Source organism: Grampus griseus (genome assembly GCF_964374135.1).
Source record: "Grampus griseus genome assembly, chromosome: 8".
Classification (NCBI taxonomy): Eukaryota; Metazoa; Chordata; class Mammalia; order Artiodactyla; family Delphinidae; genus Grampus; species Grampus griseus.
The window spans coordinates 27,410,211-27,438,005 of NC_139002.1; the positions used below are offsets into that span (position 1 = coordinate 27,410,211).

At 35.2% G+C, this 27,795-nt stretch overlaps 1 protein-coding gene across 3 annotated transcripts in view; it reads right to left on the bottom strand.

Moving 5' to 3' along the window:
* Positions 1-27,795, bottom strand: part of GRIA4 (glutamate ionotropic receptor AMPA type subunit 4) — a gene marked incomplete at both ends in the record, with an annotated part of 512,633 nt that overhangs the window by 323,064 nt on the left and 161,774 nt on the right. For all 3 annotated transcript variants that reach the window (XM_082660213.1, XM_082660214.1, XM_082660215.1), the window contains one exon: positions 23,679-23,918. In XM_082660213.1, the coding sequence (XP_082516339.1) occupies positions 23,679-23,918 (240 nt within the window). The remainder of the gene's footprint in view (positions 1-23,678; positions 23,919-27,795) is intronic.

The following is a 27,795-nucleotide window of genomic DNA, read 5'->3' on the forward strand; positions in this document are numbered from 1 at the left end:
AATATCACCTACCTCAGAATACTGTGATGAAGAAATGAGTTTATATATGTATAGCTTTTAGAATCATGCCTATACACTGTATGCACTATATAAGTGCTTGCTATTATTACTAGATTATAAATTTTCGAAGAACCTCAGACACCACTTGAAAGCAATATTCCTCTAATACCTATGATTAGCCTTTTTCCTTGTTCATAATTTTCTTTTTCCATTTGCATTTTTGTAGCATATGCTTCTTTTTTATCAAAAAATGCATGAGTCATCAAAAACACATTGGTGGGGGGACTCGCACATGTTTTAGAATATTTTAAGAACGTACTATACCACTTCTTATTTATACAGTCACAAATTGTTAAGTGTTAAAATTAGAAAAATATTTTCCTAGTTCAAGTATAAATAACTTAATAAGTGATAAGATATCAGAAACTCCATGAATCCCATGTCTGTCTTAGAAACCAAGCAATCCTGGTCATTCATTCCTGGGCCTCAGGAACTCCAGACCACCATCTCCTGAAATAACGATTAGATGACGGTACATGCTCCAGTCTTTTGTTTTTTTAATCATTATACTTGCCAATTCTTAATTCATTTGTCAAATTTCATTTGACACATATGTATGGTGTATCTTCTATGTGCCAGGTACAAATCTAGACCCTGAGAGTGCAGCACTGAATAAATAAACACAACATCCTGTTGTAATGGAGCTTATGTTAAGTAAGTAAATGTTTAGAATGCAGAGTGGTGAAATGTGATATAGAGAAAAATAAAGCAGGAAGGGAGAATGGGGAATACCAGGATGGAGAATGGAGGTGGTCAGAGAGAATCTCACTGAGAAGGTGACATTAAGAAAAGACTTGAAGGAGAGGCAGAGAGGTCTTTTTACTTCTGTAGAAAGAGTATTCCAGGCAGAGCAAAGAGCAGGTACAAAGGCCCTGAGGGTACAATGTACCTGGCATGCCATCATAAGAACTTTGATCTTACACTGAGTGAGTAGGAAGCCATTGAATAGCTTTGGGCAGAGAGCTATGGTCTGCCTATCTTAGAAGGTTCACTCTGGTTATTGCATTATGAAGACACAGATTGGGGTAAGGATGGGAGCAGAGAAATCAGTTAAGAAGCTATGGTAGCAATCCACAACAAGGACCTACTGTATAGCACAGGGAATGCTGCTCAATATTCTGTAATAACCTAAATGGGAAAAGAATTTGTAAAAGAATTGATACATGTATATGTATAACTGAGTCACCTGAAATTAACACAACATTGTTAATCAACTATGCTACAATATAATATAAAATTTTTTTAAAAAAGCAAAAAAATAGAGACAGAATGCCAGAATAGTAAAGAGCAGAGCAGATAACAACAACAAAAAAGAAGCTATGGTAGCAATCCAGCTTAGATATGATGGTGCCTCTGCCTTTGATCTATTTTTTATTTGAGTTACTAAATATGTAACTAAATATTACTAAATATGTAAGTCATAAAACAAAGCTAAGCCTTATATGCAGGCCCAATTAAGATTTTGGAAATATGTGTAAATGCATTCTAAAGTTAAAATTGCTGGTACTACATCACAGTGGTTCCAAGGTTAATTTCCAAAGTCCATATCTATTACTTAACATAAGTATAAACATAAGCATAAAACAAAAAAACGCTAAATATGACTTGGGATAAGTGACAACATTATTTTATGTTGTTTTTCTTCATCTACCATATATACATAAACAGTAAAAACTTCTATACGCTTGGATGCCTTCGAGAAATAGTTTTTTTCCCCTCCTAGAGAAATCTCATGCATAAAGGTAAACAAACAAATAATCCCTATTTTGATATTTCACATTAGAGGTTTTGATCAGGTTTATGATTATAGGGTATCCTGAAGAATAGGAAATATCATTATTTAAATAGAAAGACTTGAGTTCTATTTATCTAGTAATTGAAAGGAATAGTTCAACTGTGAAAGATATGAAAACTAAAACTTTGTTAGGTCAGGAATGCAATATATCAGGTGTAAACACCTATGTTCACGGTATAATAGATTTATAATAAATACTATTTCCATAGTACTCATACTCCACTCTTGTATAAATCCTGAAATCAGCTGCTCAAATATTTAGTGAGTTACTTTTATGAATAATTTTTAAAAGATATTTTTGTATTATGCAAATTTGGTTACTTAGCAATGTAAGCATACACAGAACAAACAGAAACTTAAACTCTTTCATATAAGATGATTCTATTGACATAATCAATTTTCAATGAAGATTCTAAGTCAGGGGTTAGCAAGCTTCTGTAAAGGGTCAGGTAGTAAATATTTTAGACTTTGCAGGTCATACAGTCTCTGTTGCAACTACTCAGCTCTGCCATTGTAGTTAGAAAGCAGCCACAGATTATACAAAACTGAGTATGTGGCTGTGCTCCAATACAACTTTATTTGCAAAGAAAAGCTGTTGGCCAGAATGGATCCTCCAGATGTAGTTTGCTCAGTCCTGTTCTAGAAGTTAGGAGTGAAAAGTTTCAGACCTATGAAGATTTGTGGTAACTGGGAAATTCTAGTTATTATGGATGCCCAAAGGCACAATTTTCAGACTTGGTCCTGTCTATGCTCTTCAGCATTATCCGTTCCAAATTTATTTCCACTAAGCAGTTCATTTTCTCATCAGTGATTTCATTAGCAATATGTTAGCTCCAGTGCTTCTTTAAACTCATTCTGATTTGTCTAATGTACATGAGTTTTCAGTACCTTAACTCTTGCCATTGTTGTTGATGCAATTCTACTCTTGCTAGTTTTAAAAACATTACTCTGTATTTTAAATTTAAACATCTGTGTACAGAAATACAGTGCTGAATAGGATTATTTCTCTATGTTAGATCAGAAAAATCTTAGCTATTTCATGATCTGTTCCATTTTGAACCCTATGTTAATCTGTATTGAGTTCTGCTGTATCACAGCCTTTGCTAACTTGGGATGCTCTTTCAATCCACTTTTCAAGGTTATACTGCTTTAATGGTCCTCTCCCTCTGAGGGCATATCTTAGAATCTATACAGCCATAGAGCTGAAAACACCATTGGTCACACAATTCTGGGGGCTGATCTGCTTGGCTGTAGTAACATCTGGCCCAATGGGTAGCCCTGGCCTTATTCTGACAAATGCATGACTTTAATAGTCCTCTTGGATCTAGTAAGGATCTACCTTGTTACATGTTTTTGACAAGAAACAATAATTTCCTGCTCAGGTGCTACTAAGAAGACTGTTTCTTAAGAAAATAAAAATTCCCTTTCTTAAGTCTTCTTTTTCCTCTTCTTCTTTTTAAAAACAACCTGCTTTTCCCTGACTACAGTAATATGCAGCCAACATATGTTTAATATTTAAGAAGACAGCTCACTCTCAAACTTGCCATTCTAGCTGAACAGACATTTTGTCATTTAAAACCTGCTAACTCCTTAATACACTATCCATAGTTCCTATGTAAACCAGTGCAGATTTTCAGGGGGTTTGAGCTGGGGTAGGGGTAGGGAGAAACTCTTTCTAATATAAATTAAATTTAGAAGGGTATTTTTTAGACTTAATAGGAATGCATACTCTTTGATTCTATATATCATTTATTTCCTAAATAACTGAGTGAAAACTTAGATAATGTAAATAGATAATATAAAATTCACAAAATGAAGTAACAGAAATGCTTTAAATAGCATACATTTCAAGTAAAAATTTAAAAAAGAATTAACATAAATCATCAAGTTTAATATAAAACTACAGAAAAATAATCTCTTCAGGATATATCAGTGGCAAATGTTAGTTTTAATTTCATACTCTACTTATTGTTTATTTCTGAATTGACATTTTAAGGTCGTGTTTGGGGGTATTTTAAGATACAAGCACACAAATTTTTTAAATGAGTCGTAGCTCAAATCTTCCCTAAATTTGAATTGATAGAAAGGTACCTTTTAGATATCCTTTTCTAAAATTCATATGAAAAGAGCTAAATGATTCTCAATGAAGTGAGAGAGGAAGAGAGTAACATGTGCACTCATATAAAATACCCTATGACATAGAATCCTTTCTGACAGGGTATGGTAAGCAAAAATGTAAAAGTTTCAGAGAGCAATGTCCCTCACAAAATTCTTTTCTCTACTTTCCAAATTAAAGTGGCAGAGTATTACAAAGGAGGGTATTTATACTAATTTCCTCTAGTAGAGGAAGAATGCTTGTTTGTTATTGATCTTAATCTGGCAACTATCAAAACATAATAAAACCCTAAAATAAAGTTTGAAAAATAGGTAGAATGTAATCTTTTGTATGACAATCATTACTGTGTTTAGATACCAAATATTCTGGTATATTCTGTTTGTCCAGTAGATCTTATCTATTCTGCCATGAATTGATGATTCTAGTTACATTCCAAACTCTCTCAGAAGTTTTAAAAGGTAGCTTTAGTAAATGCACAATGGCACAGGGCCAACGCATAATCTTAGTGAACTCTTAGTGAAACGTAGTCATCACAACCACCTTGCTGGCCTCAACTGGCACCTCCCTGTAAACCCTGTGTGCCAAAGGTTTTAACCAAACCAGACTTCTTAGCATCTGCAAAAGTCCATGAGTTTTTCACTTTCATGGCTTGGTTTGTGCTGCCTGCTGTACCTAGAGTGCTCTCTTTTCTCACTCCTATTTCTTCTAGAAAATCCTATTTCTTCTAGAAAATCCTATTTCTTCAGACTCTTTTTGTCCTCCCCAAAAGAATATTAGAATCTCCTATTACTTTGAACCTGGTATTTACCCATATCCTCTTTTTATTTTGTATTTCTACCCACTGCTCAACTTAGCATAGGACCATGCATATACCACACTGAAACATGGTCCTTAAATTTGATTCAACAGTTGCTCTTGACATTGATCTCAAATAGTTCTTTATGCCATTTTGTTTGTTATTCTGTAATCTGTTGGTATACAGATGAACTATGATGTAAAAAATCTTCAAAGCAAACAAAAATATTTATGGCAGATACATATTTCCCAAACAAGCTAATACCATATAGGTTGGAGATCTGGATTTCAATTTTGGAGATCAGAAGTTTATTCTAGTCATTAACCAATTAGAGACAAAAAACACAAAGAAAATAATTGTCAGAAAAATTATTAGTTTGACTCTAAACAAAAATCTATCAAAGAGTATCTGGTTCATGTCCTATAGAGTTTAAATATCAAGACATCCCAAAGGAGTATGAGTAAGAGCTATCTTGGGAAGGTGTGCAGGCTCATACATGTGTAGTAAAACTCCATTTATCTATATAATTGGAGAACCATTTCTAACACATTAATGAGTTTTTAATTTAATACAGTTAACCCTATTAAACAACAACACAATGCTTAAAAATTATATATTTTTTAAAAATGGAGATCTGTACACATTTTGCAAACTATAGTTCATGGACCAGGCCCCCAATTGTCTTGGTATGGCCTATAAAGAATTAATGGTTTTTACATATTTAAATGTTTGGAGGGGAGTGAAACAAAATAAAAATAAATTTTTGTGACACATTAAAATTATATAAAATTCAAATTTCAGTGTCTATAAATAGAGTTTTATTAGAGCACAGATATTCTCATTCATTTATGTATTATGTATTAGTATTATCAGTGGCTACTTTTTCATACAACATCAGAGTTGAGTAGCTGTAACAGAAACCAAATTGTCTGCAAAGCCTAAAGTATCTGCTATCTGGCTCTTTATAGGAAAAGTTTGCTGACCCTTGGCATAGATCATTCTCCCTCATTAAGTAAGGCATAATGAACATAATGTAAACTTTTATTTTGGTACGTAGTATAACATAATGGTTAAAGGCAAGAGTTTGTCGACTAAAGAGGCCTAGCTCTCTCATTGACTGCTCTGTGACTTTGGGCAAATTAATATTTAAACTCTCTAAGTTTTAATTGTCTCAGGAATAAAACAGGATAATAATTCTACTTATCTTTTGGGTTTGGGGAGAATTAAATATATAACATACATAGCAAATAACCTAGTGCATATGACAGTTGTGGAGCCCAAAAATATGCCTAAAATGTAAGGATACAGGAAAGAAAATAAAACAATGGCAAAAGATACACTTGACAAATATGGGCCAAAAGAAAACTTGGGTAGCTATGTTAATATTGAAAAAATAGACCTTAAGACAAAAAGCATCATTGAGGAGAGAGGGGCTCATTACCCCTCTAATATACATTAAAAAAGGTTCAATTTACCAGGAAGATGCTAAAAATTCTAAAGTATTTTATATAAGATATATCAATCACATATAAAGCAAAAATCTATATGAATACAGTTAGAAATTGATAAATCTATGACCACAGTGGGAGGTTTCCATGTACATTTCTCAATTAGGTTAAACAGTCAGAAATTTAATAAAAACATAGAAGATTTGAATAAAAATGTGTAATGATTATATAGAAAAATTCTCCATGAAATATTATTAAAATTGTACTTGTACTGGAACACGAAGAAAATTCTAAGAAGTTTCAAAGAATTAGTATTATTGAGAACACATTTTCTGCTAGAATTCATTAAGCACTTCACACAAATGAATTTTATATATCTTAACAAATGTGACACAAGGACAAATGAAACATTTGAATGAGGCTACCGACTCATGAAAGAAATTGAAGCATGGTTTAAAAAGGTTCTTCAAACTTCATGCCCAAATATTTTAAGACAAGTTTTATCAAACTTTTGAGGAAAAGTTAATTTTAACATTATACAAACACATCCAGAAAAGATAAAAATACATAATATTCTGCAACATATTCTAGAAGGCTAATATAAATCTTGCTACAAAATTCCATTTGTAATTACATGTGTAAAATGACATGTGTCGTAAAGGGGGTGATGTAGTTTTATTTCCCCTCCACTCCTTCCTGTTGACTTTAATACAGATATATGATTGGAGCTTAAGTAGCCACCATGGACCTTAAAGTGAAGCCACATGTTGAGGATGTCATAGCAACAATAATAGAAGTCTGATTGCCAGAAGATAATGGGACTTCCATAGCAGTTATATAGTAGTGCCATACTATATGTACCTCATATATATATACATATCTATGCATGCGTAGGGGTATGCATACATATATTGTTATTTTGTATTTGTTATTATTTGTGGCCTAAACTATTCCTATCTAATACAAAACCAAGATAGAAAACAATTTGCAGTAATTTTCCATTGTACTTTTCTTAGAAATATCACACTTCACACAAGTGTCTCATGAATTATTCTTTCCAAATATATAGGGGAGTCTTCCTGGCAAGTATTTGTAAGTACAATGTACAATTTATGAATGCTTCTGAAGATTTTAAAGCACAAAAGTGGCATATCTGTGGTTTGTGTTGCAAGTAGTTCACCCTTGCAAGTTAACAGAAGATGAGTTTAAGAAGGACAGTACTGGAGCCAAGGAGAGAAGTTGATTGATGCAGGAGAATGAAGAGGGCCTGAGCAAAGACTTCACTACTCTCCTCCTCAAATTTATCTTCTGTGCACTTACATGGAGGAAGGGATAAATTTGGCATATTTTTATGTGGCACACATTTGGCAGGACTGATGATTGGTTTGAAGAAAAAGGAGCAAGCCTAGCATGCAAGGCAGAGCACTACCTTCTAGGATAGAGAATATATGAAAAGGAACAAGTTTGAGGGGGCAGGTGATAGATTTATTCTTGAAATGCTGAGTTTTCAGATACAAATGGGACACAATAGTTACTATGTAAATGAGTCATACAAGTGAGTATGAGACCATAAGATTCATTCATTCATAATTACTGAGTGTGACTAAATAACTGGTCCAGTCCTTGTTCAGGGAAACTCAGTGAGTAGGACAGAATTCCTGCTATTATAGACCTTAAATAGTCCAATGGCAAACGCATAGAATTAAAGAGTTGGAATACCAGGTTGATAGAGATAATACAAAATGCTATGGAAGCACACAGAAGGGGTGTTAACTCATTCGAGGGTAAATGTGTAGAAAAAGACTCCTTGAAGCAAGTTATGCTCAGACCTGAAGGATGAATAGGAATTACTCCAGAGATATGCAATATATGTTTGAGGTTGAGGAAATGGCATTTGCAGAGCTGTCAAGGCAAGAGAGAACCTAGGGCTCAAAATCTTTAGAAAAGCCATTTTCACTGGGGCTTGGTGTTTCAGGGGAAGTGGACTATATAATGATATGGGAGAAGCAACCAAGAGACGGACTGTAAAGCATCATTTAAGGAATTTGAACATTATAAGAAGGGTAATGAAAAGTCATAAAATAAATTCTAATCAGGAATGGGGTATATGCAGGTTTGTGTTTAAGAAATTTACAGAGGCAAAGTTGCTGAGGACAGACCCCAGGGGGAAATGTCAGCATTTTAAGAGAAGTTAGAGGAAGTCTACAAAGGAGATGAAAAATAAGAAATCACAAACTTATGCTTCAGTCTGTTTCTTCATCAATTTAGCATTTATACCCAGAAATGTCTTATGTATTATGAAGGTTTATGTCTCATAAAATATTATCTTATAATAAAAAATTGTCTCATAATATAAAATATTATATAAAATATTAACCAAACACCTTTGATTTGTGATTAATAATACTGAAATTATAAATAGGGCTTCCCTGGTGGTACAATGGTTAAGAATCCGCCTGCCAGTGCAGGAGACATGGGTTCAAGTCCTGGTCTGGGAAGATCCCACATGCCGCGGAGCAACTAAGCCCATGCTCCAGCCACAACTACAGAGCCTGCGCTCTAGAGCCCGCAAGCCATAACTACTTAGCCCATGTGCCACAACTACTGAAGCCCATGAGCCTAGAGCCCATGCTCCACAACAAGAGAAACCCCTGCAGTGAGAAGCCTGCACACCACAATGAAGAGTAGCCCCCGCTCGCTGTAACTAGAGAAAAGCCCATGCACAACGAAGACCCAATGCAGCCATAAATAAATAAACAAACAAATAAATAAATAAATAAATTTATTAAAAACAATTAAAAACTCTGTTTAAAAAATGATAAATATTTATTGGAGTTTAAGCATAAATTATTATGGTATTAGTATACTACTACCACTAATTGCTACTACTAATAAATATAGTAGCAACAGCAACAACAAAATAATAGCTATAACATATAGTTTATTATATGCCAGGAATTTGATAAGCACGTCATGTATAACTCATAGTGACCCAGTAGATTTGATTATTAATACTATTTTTCAGACTAGAAAACTGAGATCTAACTATGTTAAGGAACACCTAATAAGTAATACATCTGAGATTTGAATTCAGGCACTTAACACTATGGTCTTAGGACTGTCCTCTACGGACAAAATCTGGGCTATAGAACTGAAAGAATGCTGGAGCTATTTCTGTTTAAACATGCAAAAGATTGTCAAGGCTATCATATATTAAACTAAGGAAGTTATATCTAAGAACTCCTTTCCATTGCTTCAAATAGTAAGTTACTGCTTTCCATAGTCCTGATATCATATGTATTATAACATGGTGAATGAACTCTAAAAACACCATTGAGTAAACCTTACCTCTGACATAAGTTTTATGCTGTAAGGATTTTAACCTTAATTGTGCATTGTCACTACACGCACATTTTGTTCCATTTTTATAATAGAATGAAAATTAATTGAGACAATGTAAATTATCTTGAGGCACTGTATTCAATCAGAGCTCTAAAAGAAAGCTTTTCCCCTCAGATCTTCAAATAAGCAATATTATTTTTAAACAAAGAAGCAGTCAGGAAATTGCAAGTCATTTGCAGACTTACTGCTTTTGAAAGTTGTGGGTCACTGAAAAGGTGGAATCATGAGAAAGCTTATGCAGTTTGACCTTTTAGGATAAAAAAAAATTGCTAAAACATTATACTCACATTCCATCAATTTAAGGATTCTCAAGGAACGTGTTCCCTACCCTTGGTCCTCAGATGTGGCTGAATAACTCTATTGACAGATTCAGCATCTGTTCAGGGCTCTGACACAGCAAATGCTTTAAAAATTTTTTAATATTTCAAAAAAATCATTAAAATGGTCACCATGAGGGAAAATTAGAACTCTCTTGGACTCCCATATATTTATTTTGTAATTTGTTTGTTTGAATTTTGAATTTCCATTGGGCAGGGCATAATCACCTTTCCAGTGAGTAGGGCCTCCAAAGGTCTCATCCAGATCTGTTCTTTTAATACATTACTTATTTATATATTTCATTGAAGTATGCCTGATTTATAATATTATTTTCAGGTGTACAACATAGTGATTCAATATTTTTATAGATTATATTCCTCTTAAAATTATTACAAAATAATAGCTATGTTTCCCTGTGCTGTACCATATATCCTTGTTGCTTATTTATCTTGTACATAGTAGTTTGTATCTCTTAACCTTGTATCCCTATCTCACCCCTCACCCTTTCTCTCTCTCCACTGGTAACCACAACTTTGTTCTCTATATCTTCAAGTCTATTTCTGTTTTGTTATATGCATTGGTTTGTTTCACTTTTTGTTTTCCATATATAAGTGATAACATTCAGTATTTGTCTTCATCTGACTTATTTCACTAAGCATAATACCCTCTAGGTCCATCCATGTTGTTGCAAATGGCAGAATTCCATCCTTTTTTATGGCTGAGTAATATTCCATTAGATCTTCCTTATCCATTCATCTGTTGTTGGATACTTAGGTTGCTTCCATATTTCTGTTAATGTAAATAATTCTGCTGTGAACATTAGAGTGCATGTAATTTTTCAAATTAATATTTTTGTTTTCTTCAGACATATATGCAGCAGTAGAATTGTTAGATCATATGGTAGCTCTACTTTTAGTTTTTTGAGGACTCTTTATACTGTTTTCCATAATGGTGCCCCAATTTATATTCCCACTAACAGTGTACTAGGGTTCCCTTTTCTCCACATCCTCCCCAACATTTGTTATTAGTGGAATTTTTGATGAAAGCCTTTCTGACACATGTGAGGTGGTATCTTCTTATGGTTTTGATTTGCATTTCTCTGATGATTAGCAATGTGGAACATTTTTTCATGTGCCTGTTGGCCACCTGTGTGTCTTCTTTGGAAAAATATATATTCAGGTCTTCTGCCCATTTTTTAATTATATCGTTTGCTTTTTTGATATTGAGTTGTATGAGCTGTTTATATATTTTGGATATTGACCCTGTATTGGTCATATCATTTGCAAATATTTTCTCCCATTCAGTAGGTTGTCCTTTTGTTTTGTTGATGGTTTCCTTTGCTGTGCAAAAGCTTTTAAGTTTAATTAGGTCCCATTTTAAAATTTTTTCTTTTGTTTCTTTTGCCTTAGGAGACAGATCCAAAAAATATAGCTAAGATTTATGTCAAAAAAGTATTCTGCCTATGTATTCTTCTAGGAACTTTATGGTTTCTGGTCTTTAATCCAATTTGAGTTTATTTTTGTATGTTGTGTGAGAAAATGTTCTAATTTCATTCTTTCACATGTAGCTGTCCAGTTTTCCCAGCACCACTTATTGATGAAACAATCTTTTCCCACTAATATTCTTGCCTCCTTTTTTGTAGATTAATTGATCATGTTAGTTTATTTCTGGATTCTCTATTCTGTTCCACTGACCTATGTGTCTACTTTTGTGCCAGTACAATGTTGTTTAGATTACTGTAGCTTTGTAGTATAGTCTGAAGTCAGGGAGCATGATACCTCCAGCTTTGTTCTTTTTTCTCAAGATTGCTTTGGCAATTTAGGGTCTTTTGTGGTTCCATATACATTTTAGGATTATTTGTTCTAATTTTGCAAAAACTATGGATATTTTTATAGGGATTGCATTAAATCTGTAGATTTCTCTGGGTAGTATGGACATTTTAACAATATTAATTCTTCCAGTCTAAGAACACAGGATATCTTTCCATTTCTTTGAATCATTTTCAAATTCCTTCATCAATGTTTTATAGTTTTCAAAGTATACGTCTTTCACCTCTTTGGTTAACTTTATTCCCAGATATTTTATAATTTTGATTTGACTGTAAATAGGATTTTCCCCCTAATTTCTATTTCTGGTAGTTCTTTATTAGTGTATGGAAAAGTAATGGATATTATAGTATATTAATCATGTATCTTGCAAATTTATTAGTTCTAATGGTTTTTTGACAGAGACTTTAGGGTTTTCTCTATATAGAATCATGTCATCTGCAAATAGTGAGAGTTTACTTCTTACCATCCAATTTGGATGCCTTTTATTTCTTTTTCTTTTCTGAGCATTGTGGCTAGGACTTCCAATATTACGTTAATTAAATAGAAGGAGTGAGAATGGGCTTTTTGTCTTGTTCCTGATTTTAGGGAAAAAACTTCTATTCTAAATGATAATCTTGCTGGGTAGAGTATCCTAGGTTGCAGGTTTTTCCCTCTCAGGACTTTGAATATATAATGTAATTGCCTTATGGCCTGAAAAGTTCCAGCAAAAATATCAGCTAATAGTCTTATGAAGGTTGCCTTGTATATGACTCTTCATTTTTCTCTTGCTGCCTTTTAGAATTCTATCATTAACTTTTCTCATTTTAATTATGTTGTGTCTTGGTGTGAGCTATTTCAGTTCATCTTGTTTGGGTCCCTCTGTGCTTCCTGTACCTGAGTATCTGGTTCCTTCTTTAGGTTTGAGAAGTTTCCAGCCATAATTTCACTAAATACATTTCTGGCTCTTCTTTCTCTCTTCTCCTTCTGGGGACCCTATAATGTGAATGTTGGTACAATTCATGCTGTCCCAGAGGTCCCTTAAATTGCTCTCAGTTTAAAAATTTGTTTTTCTTTTTGCTGTCCTGATTGGGTGATTTCCATTAGTTTATCTTCCAGATCAATTGTGCATTCTTCTGTATCAACTAGTCTGCTGTCTTTTTGTTTTGTCTTTTTATTTTGTTGATGGTTTCCTTTGTTGTGCAAACGGAAAAAAGCTTCTAATGTGTTTCTCATTTCAGTTATCACATTGCTCAGTTCTGATGGCTTCTTTTTTATATTTTCTAGTTTCTTGTTGAAATTCTCACAAACTTCCCTATTTCAGTTAACATTCTTATTACTATTCTTTTCCCTAATTCAGTTAGCATCCTTATTACTAATGCTTTGAGCTCTTCATCTGGTAAATTATTTATTTCTGCTTTATTATTTATTTTTCATGGGTTCTTCTTGCTCTTTCAATTGAAACAAATTCCTCTGTTTTCTCATTCTACTTAACTTTCTCTGTATGAAATTAGGTGAAACAGTTACCTACTGCAGTCTTGAAGGAGGGCGTCTTTGTGTGGGTGTGTCTGTATACAGTCTGCATGTGCCCAGTGACTTTGTTGGTAGAGCTGGATCTGATGTGAACACAAGACATGACCTTCCCCAGAGTGTGCTGGTAGCTATCACCTTGGAAGGAGGTGGAGCTTGAGATGGAGTGGCTAGGCCAGAGTCACATGTAGTTGGGGCTTCTCTTCAGCTCAGTGGCCTTCACTACCCTATCTGAGGTGCAAGTGGGTCCTAAGTTGCTAAGACATAGGTCCTGAGGGTTAAATCTGAGCTGGCTCCATTCCATTTAAGTGTGTGTTCTACCACCTTCTAGCACCTGCACCCTCACCCCTGAGGGGAGCAGTGCTTGGGCAAGAGGGGCTGGTGTGGGTGGTCCACTTGGGTCTGCACATGGGCTATGGTGGTCCCACCATAGTTGGAACCCCAGGATGCTTCTGATACACTGCCTCTGTAAACACCATCATGGCTGCCCCTGCCCTGCTCAGATGCAGCTCAGCGTCTAAGCTGCCTTTGTCCCTTCCAGCTGAGCTCTCCCCTCAGCGGCAGCAGCCCTCACCCCAATGGGGAGCTGTGTCCTAAGCAACCGGCTTAGGCTGAAGTACATGCAGGGGTTGTCACGGGAAAATGGCCAGTGACCTGGTGCAGTTTCAATCTGCCCTCTCTGCCCTGCTTCAGGAATAAACAAGTGTGTGTGTGCTCCTCAGGAGTGGAGTCTAGGCTCCCCACAGCCCTCCTGCTAGTCCCACTGGCCCTCCAACAAGCCAAACAGACTCGTTCCCCATGTCAGACCCTGGGTCTGGGAGTCCAATATGTGGCTGGAACCACTCACTCCCCAGGGAGGATCTCTCCTCTTCTGTGTCCCTTCTTGGGGGTACAAGTCCCAACCTGATTGCTTCTCTTCCCTTCCCACTGGATTCTGTGTGGATCTTTCCTACAACCTTGTTTGTACAGAAGTATTTCTGCCCGTCTCCGGTTAGGTGCAGTGAGAATTGTTCCATACGTAGGAGTATTTTTTTTATTTTATTTTATTTTTGTGGTACGTGGGCCTCTCACTGTTGTGGCCTCTCCCATTGTGGAGCACAGGCTCCGGACACACAGGCTCAGCGGCCATGGCCCACGGGACCAGCTGCTCCGTGACACGTGGGATCTTCCTGGACCAGGGCACGAACCCGTGTCCCCTGCATCGGCAGGCGGACTCAACCACTGCGCCACCAGGGAAGCCCGGTAGGTGTATTTTTGATGTGCTCTTTGGGGAAGTGAGTTCTGTGTCCTCCTACTCTGCCACCTTGATCTCTTCCCCCCAGATATGTTCTTAGTTTTTTTATTTAGAGACTGAACACTGATGGTGGGAAAGAAGTGAGAAAGGAAGAACATCCAGACAGGTGATCTGTCAGTCAGTCAACAATATGTGTCTAGTGCCTACTAAGTGGCAACTAAATTGACCCAAATATTCATGGAAGGTGCAAACTTATTTTCTCTGCCATCACACTCAGGCCTCTTTAACCTTTCAAATGAATGTTTGAGAGGCTGATGGCACCACAAAAGCAACTGTAGGCTTCTGTATTTCATCACAGAATTTCTCCATCCTGTCAACCCACTGCTTATTTTGCTGCTCCTTACTCTGCTCTCTTCTTTGACTACCCTTGTTTTAGCTTCATGTCATTGTTCTTTGCTAATCTCTGCCTTGTTTGGCAGTCCTGTTCTGATTCATTCTCCTTGTTAGATTTCACGACTCTTTCAGCATACAACTTTCAGCATTTGTCCTCAAATCTTTCATTCTATGACCAGGGAAAGTGGGAGGTGACAGAGAGATGTGCACCTCTCTTTTCCTTCTCTCACCAGGGAAAAAGGATTAGACACAAACCCTCTTTGTAAAAACACCCACCAATAGTCCTTCATCCCATCCACTCACCCCTTAGTACACTGTTCCCCTTCCTAGTCCATTGTGGTAACAGCCTGTAGAATCTGGGATAATAAGGGCAGGGAATAAACATTGCAGTGACAACCAATGGAGATGCTATGAAGGGAGCAGAGAATGCCTTACCTCTTCCTGATTACAGTAGTCCCTGTTATCCAAGGCTTCACTCTCCATGGTTTCAGTAACATTTGGTCAACCATGGTCCAATAATATTAAGTGGAAAAGTGTAGAAATAAACAATTTATGTTTTAAATTGTGTGCCCTTCTGAGATGCGTGATGAATCTCCCACTGTTCCTGCTCCATTCTGCCTGAGATGTGAATCCTCCCTTTGTCCAGCCATCCTGCACCTTAGTCACTTAGTAGCCAGCTTGGTTATCAGATCAACCTTTGTGGTATAGCAGTGCTTGTGTTCAAGTCACATTTATTTTACTTCATTTTGGCCCCAAAGCACAAGGGTAATGATTCTGGCAATCCAGATATACCAAAGAGAAGCCATAAAGTGCTTCCTTTAAGTAAAAAGGTGAAAGTTCTCGACTTACTAAGAAAAGAAAAAAAATAGTATGCTGAGGTCACTAAGGTCCACGGTTAGAATGAATCTTCTATCCATGAAAGTGTGAAGAAGAAAATGGAAATTTATGCTAGTTTTGCTGTTGCACCTCAAACTGCAAAAGTTATGGGTACAGTGTGTGGTAAGTGCTCAGTTAAGATAGAAAAGGCATTAAATTTTTACAGTAAGATATTTTTAGAGTAAATATCAGTACATGTTTATAATTTTCTATTTTATTATTAGTTATTGTTATTAATTTCTTCCTGTGTCTAATTTATAAATTAAACTTTATCACTGTAAAAACATAACATATAAAGTGTTCAGTACTATCCATAGTTTCAGGCATCCACTGGGTGTCTTGAAACATATTCTCCATGGATAAGGGGGGACTACTGTACTATTTCTTCCTCAATTACAAGTTAAAATCTCTATAGGAAGCTCCACTGTTATTTTTATACCTGTATTTTCCTTTGCTCTCCCACTGGCCTGGATCCAGCAGGAAGACAGTGATACACTTGAAAGATACAGTTAAGTGTTGTTTTCCTCCTGTTGGAATGTATTTTCCTCACACTTAGCAACTGGCAACAAATAAATATTTGGCATTGTCAGACTGACCATAAATGTAATAAAAGTCAGTAAGCAAATAAATTTGGATGAGCTATAAAATATAGTCTAAATCCTAATGGGTTCACTATAAACAGTTACCTGAAAGTTGTCACAGTAGGTTTACAAAAAGGGAACTCTTCTTCATCCTGGTGAGGGTTTTAGACTTAAAGATTTTTTTTTCAGGATTAGAAAATAAGTTGAAAATAGGACTTAATGTTGTAAAGAATTAAAGATAAATTACTCATCCTTTCTTGGATAATACCCAGTTAGAACCTGAAAGATTCTTACTTCTCCTGAACTGATATGTCAATTAACTCTGTTTTGCTATTGTGTTTGTAATTTTGTTTTTAATAAGAAAAATGGTCCAGAGCATTTTAAGTGGCACAATTAATGGTAGATGTGTGCTAGCAGAGTATCAGTATGTGTGGTAATTAGGAATTGGAGATGGGGGGAATGAGGAAAAACAGGTGCTTGTAATTAGCACTGTAGACACTAAGCACTCCAAGTCCAGTTGAGAGGTTGTATAATTACCCCTGATTTTCCCCATCCCACCCCTATTTAAAGGGATTTCAAAGAAGGAACAGATATCAGTAATTTTACTTTGGTGTGAATTGAAGTCATTAGGCTCTGTTCCTTAGAGTTATCTGCTCTGTCATCCCTCTATATTATTATGAACTTGAGTTTAAAGGGATCCTAGGAGTCCATAACTGGTAATGGATGAGAGAAAGGTTAAGGTTCCCATTGTGCCTGAAATCATTCACTTTGCCTTCTCTCTCTAGGTTCTGAGGGAAGGCAGAGAAAGAGGGAAAGAGCAATAAAATGAAACAGTATGAGAAAAAAATAAAGAAGAGAATTGGAACTGAACCCAAAAGGAAGATAGGAGAGTTTTCTGGAGTGATTTATACAGGTTTAATTTTGGGGAAATAAAAGAGATATCGAAAGGTGTCTCATGCCTCTTCCTTTTCATTTACTCCTTTTTCTATTACTTAGATCTCAACTTTTTTGTAAAAGGATTTAAAGCAGTTTTAAAATAAAAGGTATGCATGCATTGAAACCCAAAAAGCAGAAATAAAATAGGAAGATCTCTCCCCTCCCCATGCAAACATACTCCTCTTTCCATCCCCTCATCACTTGCACTGGCTTTAGCATGGGATAGCAGCATATACATATTATGCCATCCACAGCATTGTTTCCTAGACTTCTCAAAATATGTTGTGCAATGTGTAGAACGTATTTTTGTAAAAAATAGTGCTAAAAAGAAAAAAAATGACCAAAGGAAACAAGCCAAACTAGCCAAAGTAAAGTTTTATCCTCTATGCTTTGCCAAATATATCTCTCCTAGAAACAATTTACATAATGTTATAATATTTATTAAGATAATGGACACAAGATATTTAGCAACCTGTGAAACATCATTAGCCTGGAAAGCACTAATGTAGGTAAAACACTGAGCAGTAAATGTTAAAGAGAACCAGGATTAAGTAAAATAAGGTCAGTGTCAGCCATTGCTTACATTAGACACGAGGTCAAAGTTGCTGGTCATCATAACAGTTTTGAAAAATACCGACAGTGATCATTAGAATTTTAAAAAATGTTAGGTTTATGTCTCATCTTTCCCTTGATCATAAATTCACCTTGTTATCAGTGTTGTTAGAAATGGTCTTAAACACATCATAAATACTTAAAATTCTGGGCAACAGACGCAGGTAAAAAATATGTTATTTTGAAAAGATTTATTGAAAAACAACCATACTTATAAATATTTAAATTAATGTCTCTTTTTCACTCAAGGAAAATGACATATTAATTAAATTTGAAAAAAATTTCAAGATTTTATATAACTGAAAATATTATTTAAATTTTTCTAAATATTTAATTTAATATGTCTAAATTAAGAATGTTATTTTTCAGCCTTCTCCATATTTCTTCATCATAATAAAATTGCATTCAATTCAAGTACCATTCTTACAGGAGAATTTTTCATTTTGACTACTCTATGAACTATTTGGTTCATTAAAATATGGTGCCATTAATAAAAAATAAGTTACATGATTAGTTATTAGAGCTCTAAATTTATTTGATACTATTGTCAATGACTTCATTTGATTAATTCATTTATTTCATATTTATAGTAACCCCTGATAGTATGCCTATCAGGGGTTACTATGCTAAACATGAAAGGTATAAATATAAAAAGATATAACAATAACTGGAGAAGGACTTACATTTCTAAGGGAAGAAAAGATATGTAAATGTATAAAAAATGCAGTATGAAAATTACTATATAAAGGATTATGTGCAGGATGTTCTCTAAGTTCTTTTCTTACATAGTAAAATATAAATCAAGAAGAGATTTGGACATTTCACTCAAAGTGAAATATTGCAGATGAGCTCTGTGGTTAGATATGCTATGTTGTCCAATACAGTAGTTTTTAGGCAAATGTAGTTATTTAAATTAATCAATTAAAGTTAAGCAAAATTTAAAATTCAGTTTCTCAGGTAGATACATAAGTCACATTTTAAATCATTCAAGAGTATCATATTTATTAACACAAAAATCTTATCAAAGTTTGTGTTTAAATGATGTTTTATAATTGTTTTTCCCAAAAAGGCAATGATCTTTTTGGAAAATAGTTGTGTTCCAAATTAAAATTGTAAAAACATCAAGCTATGCATCAAAGACAAGTTTCCAGTTGTCAAGTAGAGTGTTGTGCACTATTTTCTAATGAAGTCATAGCAAGAGAGTTAATTTATTTTCAGTAGTAGCTTGCTCATTATTGCCTTATTAATATTTATCAAAGTACCTGATGAAAACTGAACAAAGTTTTATTAAATGTTAAATGGATAAATGGATACATTGAAAGAATAAATAAATGAACACATTTTTTTTCTTCTTTGAGAGTCAGTCAAACGCACAGAAGCAGGAAGTCATCTGCTGGTAAAGAGATCACTGATGCCACCTACTACTTTTGTTTTCCACCCACAATTTCCAGGGAAGGAATAGAATATTTGGAATATAAAATATCAAGAAACCTTAAAGATAGTTTGAATGAGCCTTAAAGAAAGTGCAGTTCAACTTTCCTTCCTCCTGCCCCTGCGTCCCCTTTCTTTCTCTTTCTTTCTTCCTTCCTTTCTTTCTCTTCCTTTCTTCCTTTCTTCCTTCCTTCCTTTCTTTCTTTCTTTCTTTCTTTCTTTCTTTCTTTCTTTCTTTCTTTCTTTCTTTCTTTCTTTCTTTCTTTCTTTCTTTCTTTCTTTCTTTCTTTCTTTCTTTCTCTGTCTCTCCCTCCCTCTCTCCCTCTCTCCCTCCCTTCCACCCTCCCTCCCTCCCTTCCTTCCTTCCTTCTTCTTCCTTCCTTTCTTCAGGTGTGGACAAAAATATAGACAGGTTCACACAGCTCATCAACAGCAGACCAGGACTAGAACACAGGTTTTATATCAGAGGAAATAAAGTATGATTCCTTTTATTGATTGCAATTCAACATTTTAAAACACTACTTAAAGTTATAATAGAGTGAAGCTCTTGTATCTTAAGATATCACTGTATCACTATAGTGATTACAATTTCAGAAATAATTGAGTGGATCAATGAAATAATTTATTCCAAAATAAGAATTTATGAGGCATCAGAAAGTCAGGTTCCACTCAAGTTCATAGAGAAATTCAGGGTCATATTAAGGCAGCTACTTAGAACAGGAAAAATGTTTAGATGAGCAGTTCATGATCACAGTAGAGGATTAGAGAAAAGTACTAAAATGTACCATACTATCTTATTTCTTTACACTTCATTTTTGCATTATATTTAAATATTCTGATCTTTAATGTTGATGTGTGTTCTTTTAATTATTCATGATGTGAAAATATGGATGACTCTTAGACAACTATATTTATGACAGAAGTTAATCATACTTTCATAACGTGGTTCACACCTCAGTTGGTGATAGTGATACATAATTTTAAAAACTGTATCTAAGAGGAGGTAAATTGGGCTTGTGATCCTAAATTCATAAAATGAGCACAATAATTTCAAAGAGGGAAAATTATTCTCGTCTTTTGCAAGTACTTACGTAAGACCCAGAATATTGAGAAAAATGGTAGTATCATGGCAAAGTGAGCCATCTGAACATAAGAAACAGCCATTTTCCTGACATGTTATTTTTCATTCATGCAATTACCACTTGGAATAAAGGTGTATACTCTGTGATTTTTTAAAAATTTATTTATTTGTCTGCATCGGGTCTTAACTATGGCACACAGGATCTTTGTTGAGGCAGGCAGGATCTTTTTTGTGACGTGGGCTCTTCATTGTGGCATGTGGGTTTTCTCTTCTCTAGTTGTGGCATGTGGGCTCCAGAGAGCATGGGCTCTGTAGTTTGCAGTGGGCTCTCTAGTTGAAGAATGAGAGCTCAGTAGTTGTGGCACGTGGACTTAGTTGCCTCGCAGCAGGTGGGATCTTAGTTCCCCGACCAGGGATCAACCCACATCCCCTGCATTGGAAGGTGGATTCTTTATCACTGGACCACCAGGGAAGTCCCTAAAGGTGTATACTTTGAAGTTGGATCGAATTACTATAATAGAAGGCAATTCAAAGGACTAGCTATTCATCCCAAAGTAAGTATTGGAGAGAACTAAGAAATACTAGAGAGTGATTTACATCAACTGGTTAAAAGTAACCAGTTAAATTCTAGGGTGATGACAGGAGAAAGCAGGCTTTTGTGCAGCAAGTTAATAGGTAGATTAAAAGTTACAGGATGCCTTATTAGAAGAAATAGTGCTGGTACCATGATGAGTTTAAGCCTTTGAAGGCAGAAATTTAACCAGGAGAAAGAATCTCTAAATAACCAAGTATTGTCTGCTTATACTAGAGAGATCCCATGGTAAAAAGTAATGGGAGGTGGACCAAGTTTGGATCATCTGACTTGTTATGCAGGAGTGAGGATCCTAAAAAGTACAAACTGGTGCAAAAGAAAATCATTAATTTTAATCCCTGTTTGGTGGGGAGACTGATGCATGAATGCCTAGAATCCTCTCCTTGCCAGAGACTGGTTTGCACAAGGGCAGAGGAAAGTGAGACAGGTCCCACTGGTATTTCAATGAGACCAAGATGCCATAAGATAAGGATCTTCTGCCCAAAGTGGCAAACTAAGCTGTGTCATAACAAGCCACAGGAAGAACCATCTCATCCATATTCCAGTATATATTTCTTGACATTATGATTCAATTTTTTAAGCACTTAAAATCAATTTTATTGAAGTGGAATTTTTTTTTCACTTGACACTCATATTATACAATTGATGAACTTACATTGGTACGTTATTACCCAAAGTCCTAGTTTACACTAGGGTTCATCCTTGGTTTTATACATTCTATGGGTTTGGAAAAATGTATAGTGACATGCATCTACCATTATAATATTACACAGAACTCTTTCACTGCCCTAAAAATCCTCTGTGCTCCACCTATTGATCCCTTCTTCCCCTTCACTCCTGGAAACCACTGATCTTTTTATTGTCTCATAGTTTGTCCTTTCCCAGAATGTCATATGGTTGGAATAATGCAGTATTGTATCCTTTTCAGAATGTCTTCTTTCACTTAGTTATATGCATTTAAGTTTCCTCCATGTCTTTTTATGTCTTGATAGCTCATTTCTTTTCAGTTCTGAATTGTCTAAATGTATCACTGTTTAATCATCCCTTCACCTACTGAAGGACATCTTGGTTGCTTCTAAGTTTTGACTATTATGAATAAAGCTGTTATAAACATCTGTGTGAAGGTTTCTGTGTGGTTTGGGTGAAAACACCAAAGAGCATGATTGCTGGATCATATAGTAAGAGAAAATCTAGTTTTGTAAGAAACCGCCAAATTGTCTTACAAAGTGGCTGTACCATTTTACATTCCCCCCAACAATGAATGAAAGTTCCTGTTACTCCACTTCCTAACCACCATTTGATGTTGTCAGTGATCTAAATTTTTTCCATTCTAATAGACATGTAGTAGTATCTCATTGTTGTTTTAATTTGCATTATGATTCAATTCTCAGTGTCCCCTAGCTTAAGAATATTTCCAAAAGTTAGAAGTGAGGAGAGTGATAATCTCTCTAATCTGTAATACATTCTCTAGGATGCTTTGGATTGTTAGCTATTGGAAAATGATACCATGAGATATAGATAGGCTCCCAAATTTCAAAATGAGAATTAGAGTATGCTACAACCATGAAGAAAATACACTGATGATATTAAATTTTCTGAGCTTGTTTCCAAATGGAAAATTTACCAAGAATGCCAATATAAACAAAGGACTATCATTGGTGTGAAATCTTATATGACTTACATTTCCATCTAATTAAATATGTAAATATAAATGAGAAATATGAATTCATTTAATAAGTTTTTGTCTCAATATAGGATTCTGAATATTTGGATTTTGAAGATAATTATATCTTCAAATGATTTATTTTGTTTATTGTTTTTATATTTATTGTTTTACTCACTTCACAGGTAGAATTTTACTAAGCATGTTCTTGAAATGTTGCCTGTTTGAACTTTTACTATAACTTCTTGTCTGCTCCTAAATCTTACACTTTAAGGAAAAAGAACTGAAAACAAAACCCCACAGGTGATTCCCTGATGTTTATTTTGAAACATAATATGTTGCTATATTCTGGTCACTAAATAAAAAGCAGAACTGAACAAAAATTGGAATTCCTTAAGTTATGTCTCCAACCGAAAGTCAAAGTATATCAACATTGTACAGAACTGTATGGATTGCCAATAATTTAGTGTTAGTTATCCACCTTGTTTCTCCAACACATGGATCATACCACTTATTAATCTTTAAAGACTGATAGGTAAAGACAAAGTGAAAGATTGCCAGCAAGCAGAAGCCTTACCACCAAATCTTTATTCTCATTATCATGACCCTTCAATTACTCATTTAACATTTTATATTTCAAACTCAATACTATGCCTCAACCTGATACTATTTAAAAATCTTCCAAATCATGAAATAATTTGCATTTGAGGTAAAGGACATACATATTTTATGACTGCACCTGAAATATCATCATGGAAATTTAAAAAAAATTATCTATTTTAATTTCAACTAAAGAGCATGGTTTGCTCAAGTAACCTTGTGAATTTGAAGTTCATTTAATTAAAAATTTTTCCCCAGAGTCAAGATAAAAACACTGAGAATACACATTGACCATTTTCTGATTTTAGCCACATTAGGGATCAAAATATTTTGCTCACACAAGTGATACAAAGTCATTTCAGATAGCAAATTAGAGTTTTACTTATGTAGATGTGGAATTGCGACTTACCCCTGTCTGTGTCATACAGGAAGACAAAACAGTTCCATTCATAGTGATCCAGCAGACTCAAGAGTGCTCCTCGTAAGGAAGGCCTTAGCTGCAGCACAAACTGGCTCTCCCCCTCAGTAGGGAAACTTGGTGTGATGAGGGAGATGTGTAAGGCGCTGCAGAATGAGGTCAAGGTATGTACTGACCTCTTATCATAGAGTCCAAAAATGGCAAATACTCCTCTAGAATACTGGGAACAGACTGAAACAAAAACAAACAAAAAAACCCATAAACTATTAGCACACTCTAAAATTGTTGACTCCACATCTATAGTTTATGAAACAAACAAAATCTCTGAGCCATTGATATGTCAGGAATATAATATAAGGAAACAGTAAAAGTGAAGTGTGCAATTATTTGTATAATCAATTAGTGAAATGTTAAGTTTGTCCTCAAAGCCCTGCAGTAAATGAGATAACAAGGGGTTTTCTCAAGAGACCAATTTGAATTAAGAAAAATTTGACTAAAATGAAGTAATATATAACATTCCACGATAATGTGACAAATCCTATGCTAGAGACTTTTAAGTGTGACCATAAGAAGCCTAGGGTGTTGGGTAATCTAGAGGTATTTATCTTAGGAGTAGTTCCTTGTGAAACAAAGAAATTAGATTTTTCTTTGTTAAAGCAGTTATAGTTTCTTGAAAAAAATTAACTGTCCTGATAACATTTATATCTATATTCTATATCTGGGTTTTAGGAAATTATGAAGCATAATTAAATAAGATAAATTAATAAAATCTGGAGGTATTTCGTTTATTCTTTTTTATTGTGCCTCTTGAAACTGGAGAGAGAGCCTAAGAAATTTAATTAAATAAGAAGAGGGTAACAATTAACAGAAAATAAATTGCTACTGGTTTTCTTTAGATGATGTGCTGTAAGAGATACACACATGTTCTGGAAAAACTAAAGTCCAATTAAGGGACCAGAGTTTACATTCATAAAAAAAGACTAAGAATTGACATTAAGATATAGGGGGAGCTTACCCGGCTCTTTGGTGGGGATAATGGCAGACACTGGGAGGGCTCACAACAAGTAGTACTTCCCAGAACTTCTGCTGCCAGTGTCCTTGTCCCTGCAGTGAGCCACAGTCACCTCCCATCTGCAGGAGACCCTCGAGCACTAGCAGTCAAGTGGTTGACAGAGTCTTGGTGCTCCGGCCGGGTGTCAGGCCTGAGCCCCTTAGGTGGGAAAGCCAAGTTCAAAACATTGGTTCGCCAGAGACCTCCAGGCCCCACATAATATCAAATGGTGAAAACACTCCCAGAGATCTCCATATCAACACTAAGACCCAGCTCCACTCAACGACCAACAAGCTACATGGCTGCACAACTCATGCCAAACAACTAGCAAGACAGGAACACAACCCCACCCATTAGCAGAGAGGCTGCCTAAAATCATAATAAATTCACAGACACCCCACAGACACAGCACCAGACATGGTCCTGCCCACCAGAAGACAAGATCCAGCCTCATCCACCAGAACACAGGCATCAGTCCTCTCTACCAGGAGTCTACACAACCCACTGAACCAACCTTAGCCACTGGGGGCAGACACCAAAAACAATGAGAACTACGAACCTGAAGCCTGTGAAAAGGAGACCCCAAATGCAGTAAGTTAAGCAGAATGAGAAGACAGAGAAATACACAGCAGATGAAGGAGCAAGGTAAAAAAACACCAGACCAAACAAATGAGGAAGAAATAGGCAGCCTACCTGAAAAAGAATTCAGAATAATGATAGTAAAGATGATCCAAAATCTTGGATATAGAAGGAAGAAAATACAAGAAATGTTTAACAGAGACCTAGAAGAACTAAAGAGCAAACAAAAAATGATGAACAACACAATAGATGAAAGTAAAAGTACTCTAGAAAGAATTAATAGCAGAATAACTGAGGCAGAAGAATGGATAAGTGACCTGTAAGATAAAATAGTGGAAATAACTACAACAGAGCAGAATAAAGAAAAAAGAAGGAAAAGACTTGAGAACAGTCTCAGAGACCTTTGGGACAACATTTAATCCACCAATCTTCGAATTATAGGGGTCCCAGAAGAAGAATTGAAAAAGAAAGGGACTGAGAAAATAGTTGAAGAGATTATAGTTGAAAACGTCCCTAATATGGGAAAGGAAATAGTCAATCAAGTCCAGGAAGCACAGAGAGTCCCATACAGGATAAATCCATGGAGAAACATGGCAAGACACATATTAAACTATCAAAAATTAAATTGAAAGAAAAAAATATTAAAAGCAGCAAGGGAAAAGCAACAAATAACATACGAGGGAATCCCTATATGGTTAACAGCTGAATTCTCAGAAGAAATTCTGCAAGCCAGAAGGGTGTGGCAGGACATATTTAAAGTGATGAAAGGGAAAAACCTACAATTAAGATTACTCTACCCAGTAAGGATCTGATTCAGGTTCGATGGAGAAATTAAAACTTTACAGAAAAGCAATAGAAATTAATAGAAATTAATAGAAATTAATAGATTAATAGAAATTAAGGAGACACTCCCATTTACCACTGCAACAAAAAGAATAAAATACCTAAGAATAAACCTACTTAAGGAGACAAAAGACCTGTATGAAGAAAACTATAAGACACTGATGACAGAAACTAAAGATCATACAAACAGATGAAGAGATATACCATGTTCTTGGATTGGAAGAAGGAACACTGTGAAAATGACTACACTACCCAAAATAATCTACTGATTCAATTCAATCCCTATCGAAGCACCACTGACATTTTTCACAGAACTAGAACAAAAATTTCACAATTTATATGGAAACATAGAAGACCCTGAATAGCCAAAGAAATCTTGAGAAAGAAAAATGGAACTGGAGGCATCAGGTTCCCTGACTTCAAAATATACTACAAAGCTACAGTAATCAAGACAGTATGCTACTGGCACAAAAACAGAAATATAGATCAATGGAACAGGATAGGAAGCCCAGAGATCAACCCGCACACATATAGTCACCTTATCTTTGATAAAGGGGGCAAGAATAAACAACGGAGAAAAGACAGCCTCTTCAATAAGCGGTGTTGGGAAAACTGGACAGCTACATGTAAAATAATGAAATTAGAACACTCCCTAACAACATACACAAAAATAAACTTAAAATGAATTAAAGATCTAATTGTAAGGCTAGACACAATAAAACTCTTAGAGGAAAACATAGGCAGAACACTCTGTGACATAACTTACAGCAAGATCCTTTTTGACCCACCTCCTACATAAATGGAAATAAAAATAAACAAATGGTACCTAATGAAACTTAAAAGTTTCTGCACAGTGAAGGAAAATATAAACAAGATGAAAAGAAAACCCTCATAATGGGAGAAAATATTTGCAAATGAAGCAACTGACAAAGGATTAATCTCCAAAATATGCAACCAGCTCATGCAGCTCAATATCAAAAAAACAAACAATCCAATCCAAAAATGGGCAGAAGACCTAAATAAACATTTTTCCAAAGAAGATATACAGATTGGCAACAAACACATGAAAGGATGCTCAACATCACTAATCATTAGAGAAATGCAAATCAAAACTACAATGAGGTATCACCTCACACCAGACAGAATGGCCATCATCAAAAAATCTACAAACAATAAATGCTGGAGAGGGTGTGGAGAAAAGGGAAACCTCTTGCACTGTTGGTGGGAATGTAAATTGATACAGCCACTATGGAGAACAGTATGGAGGTTCCTTAGAATACTAAAAGTAGAACTACCATATGACCCAACAATCCCACTACTGGGCATATACCCTGAGAAAACAATAATTCAAAAAGAGTCATGTACCACAATGTTCTTTGAGGCACTATTTATGATAGTCAGGAGAAAGAAACAACATAAGTGTCCATTGACTGATGAGTGGATAAAGAAGATGTGGCACATATATACAATAGAATATTACTCAGCCATAGAAAGAAATGAAATTGAGTTTTTTGTAGTGAGGTGGATGGTCCTAGAGAGTGTTATATAGAGTGAAGTAAGTCAGAAAGAGAAAAACAAATACCGTATGCTAACACATATGTATGGAATCTAAAAAAAAAAAAAAAGTTTCTGAAG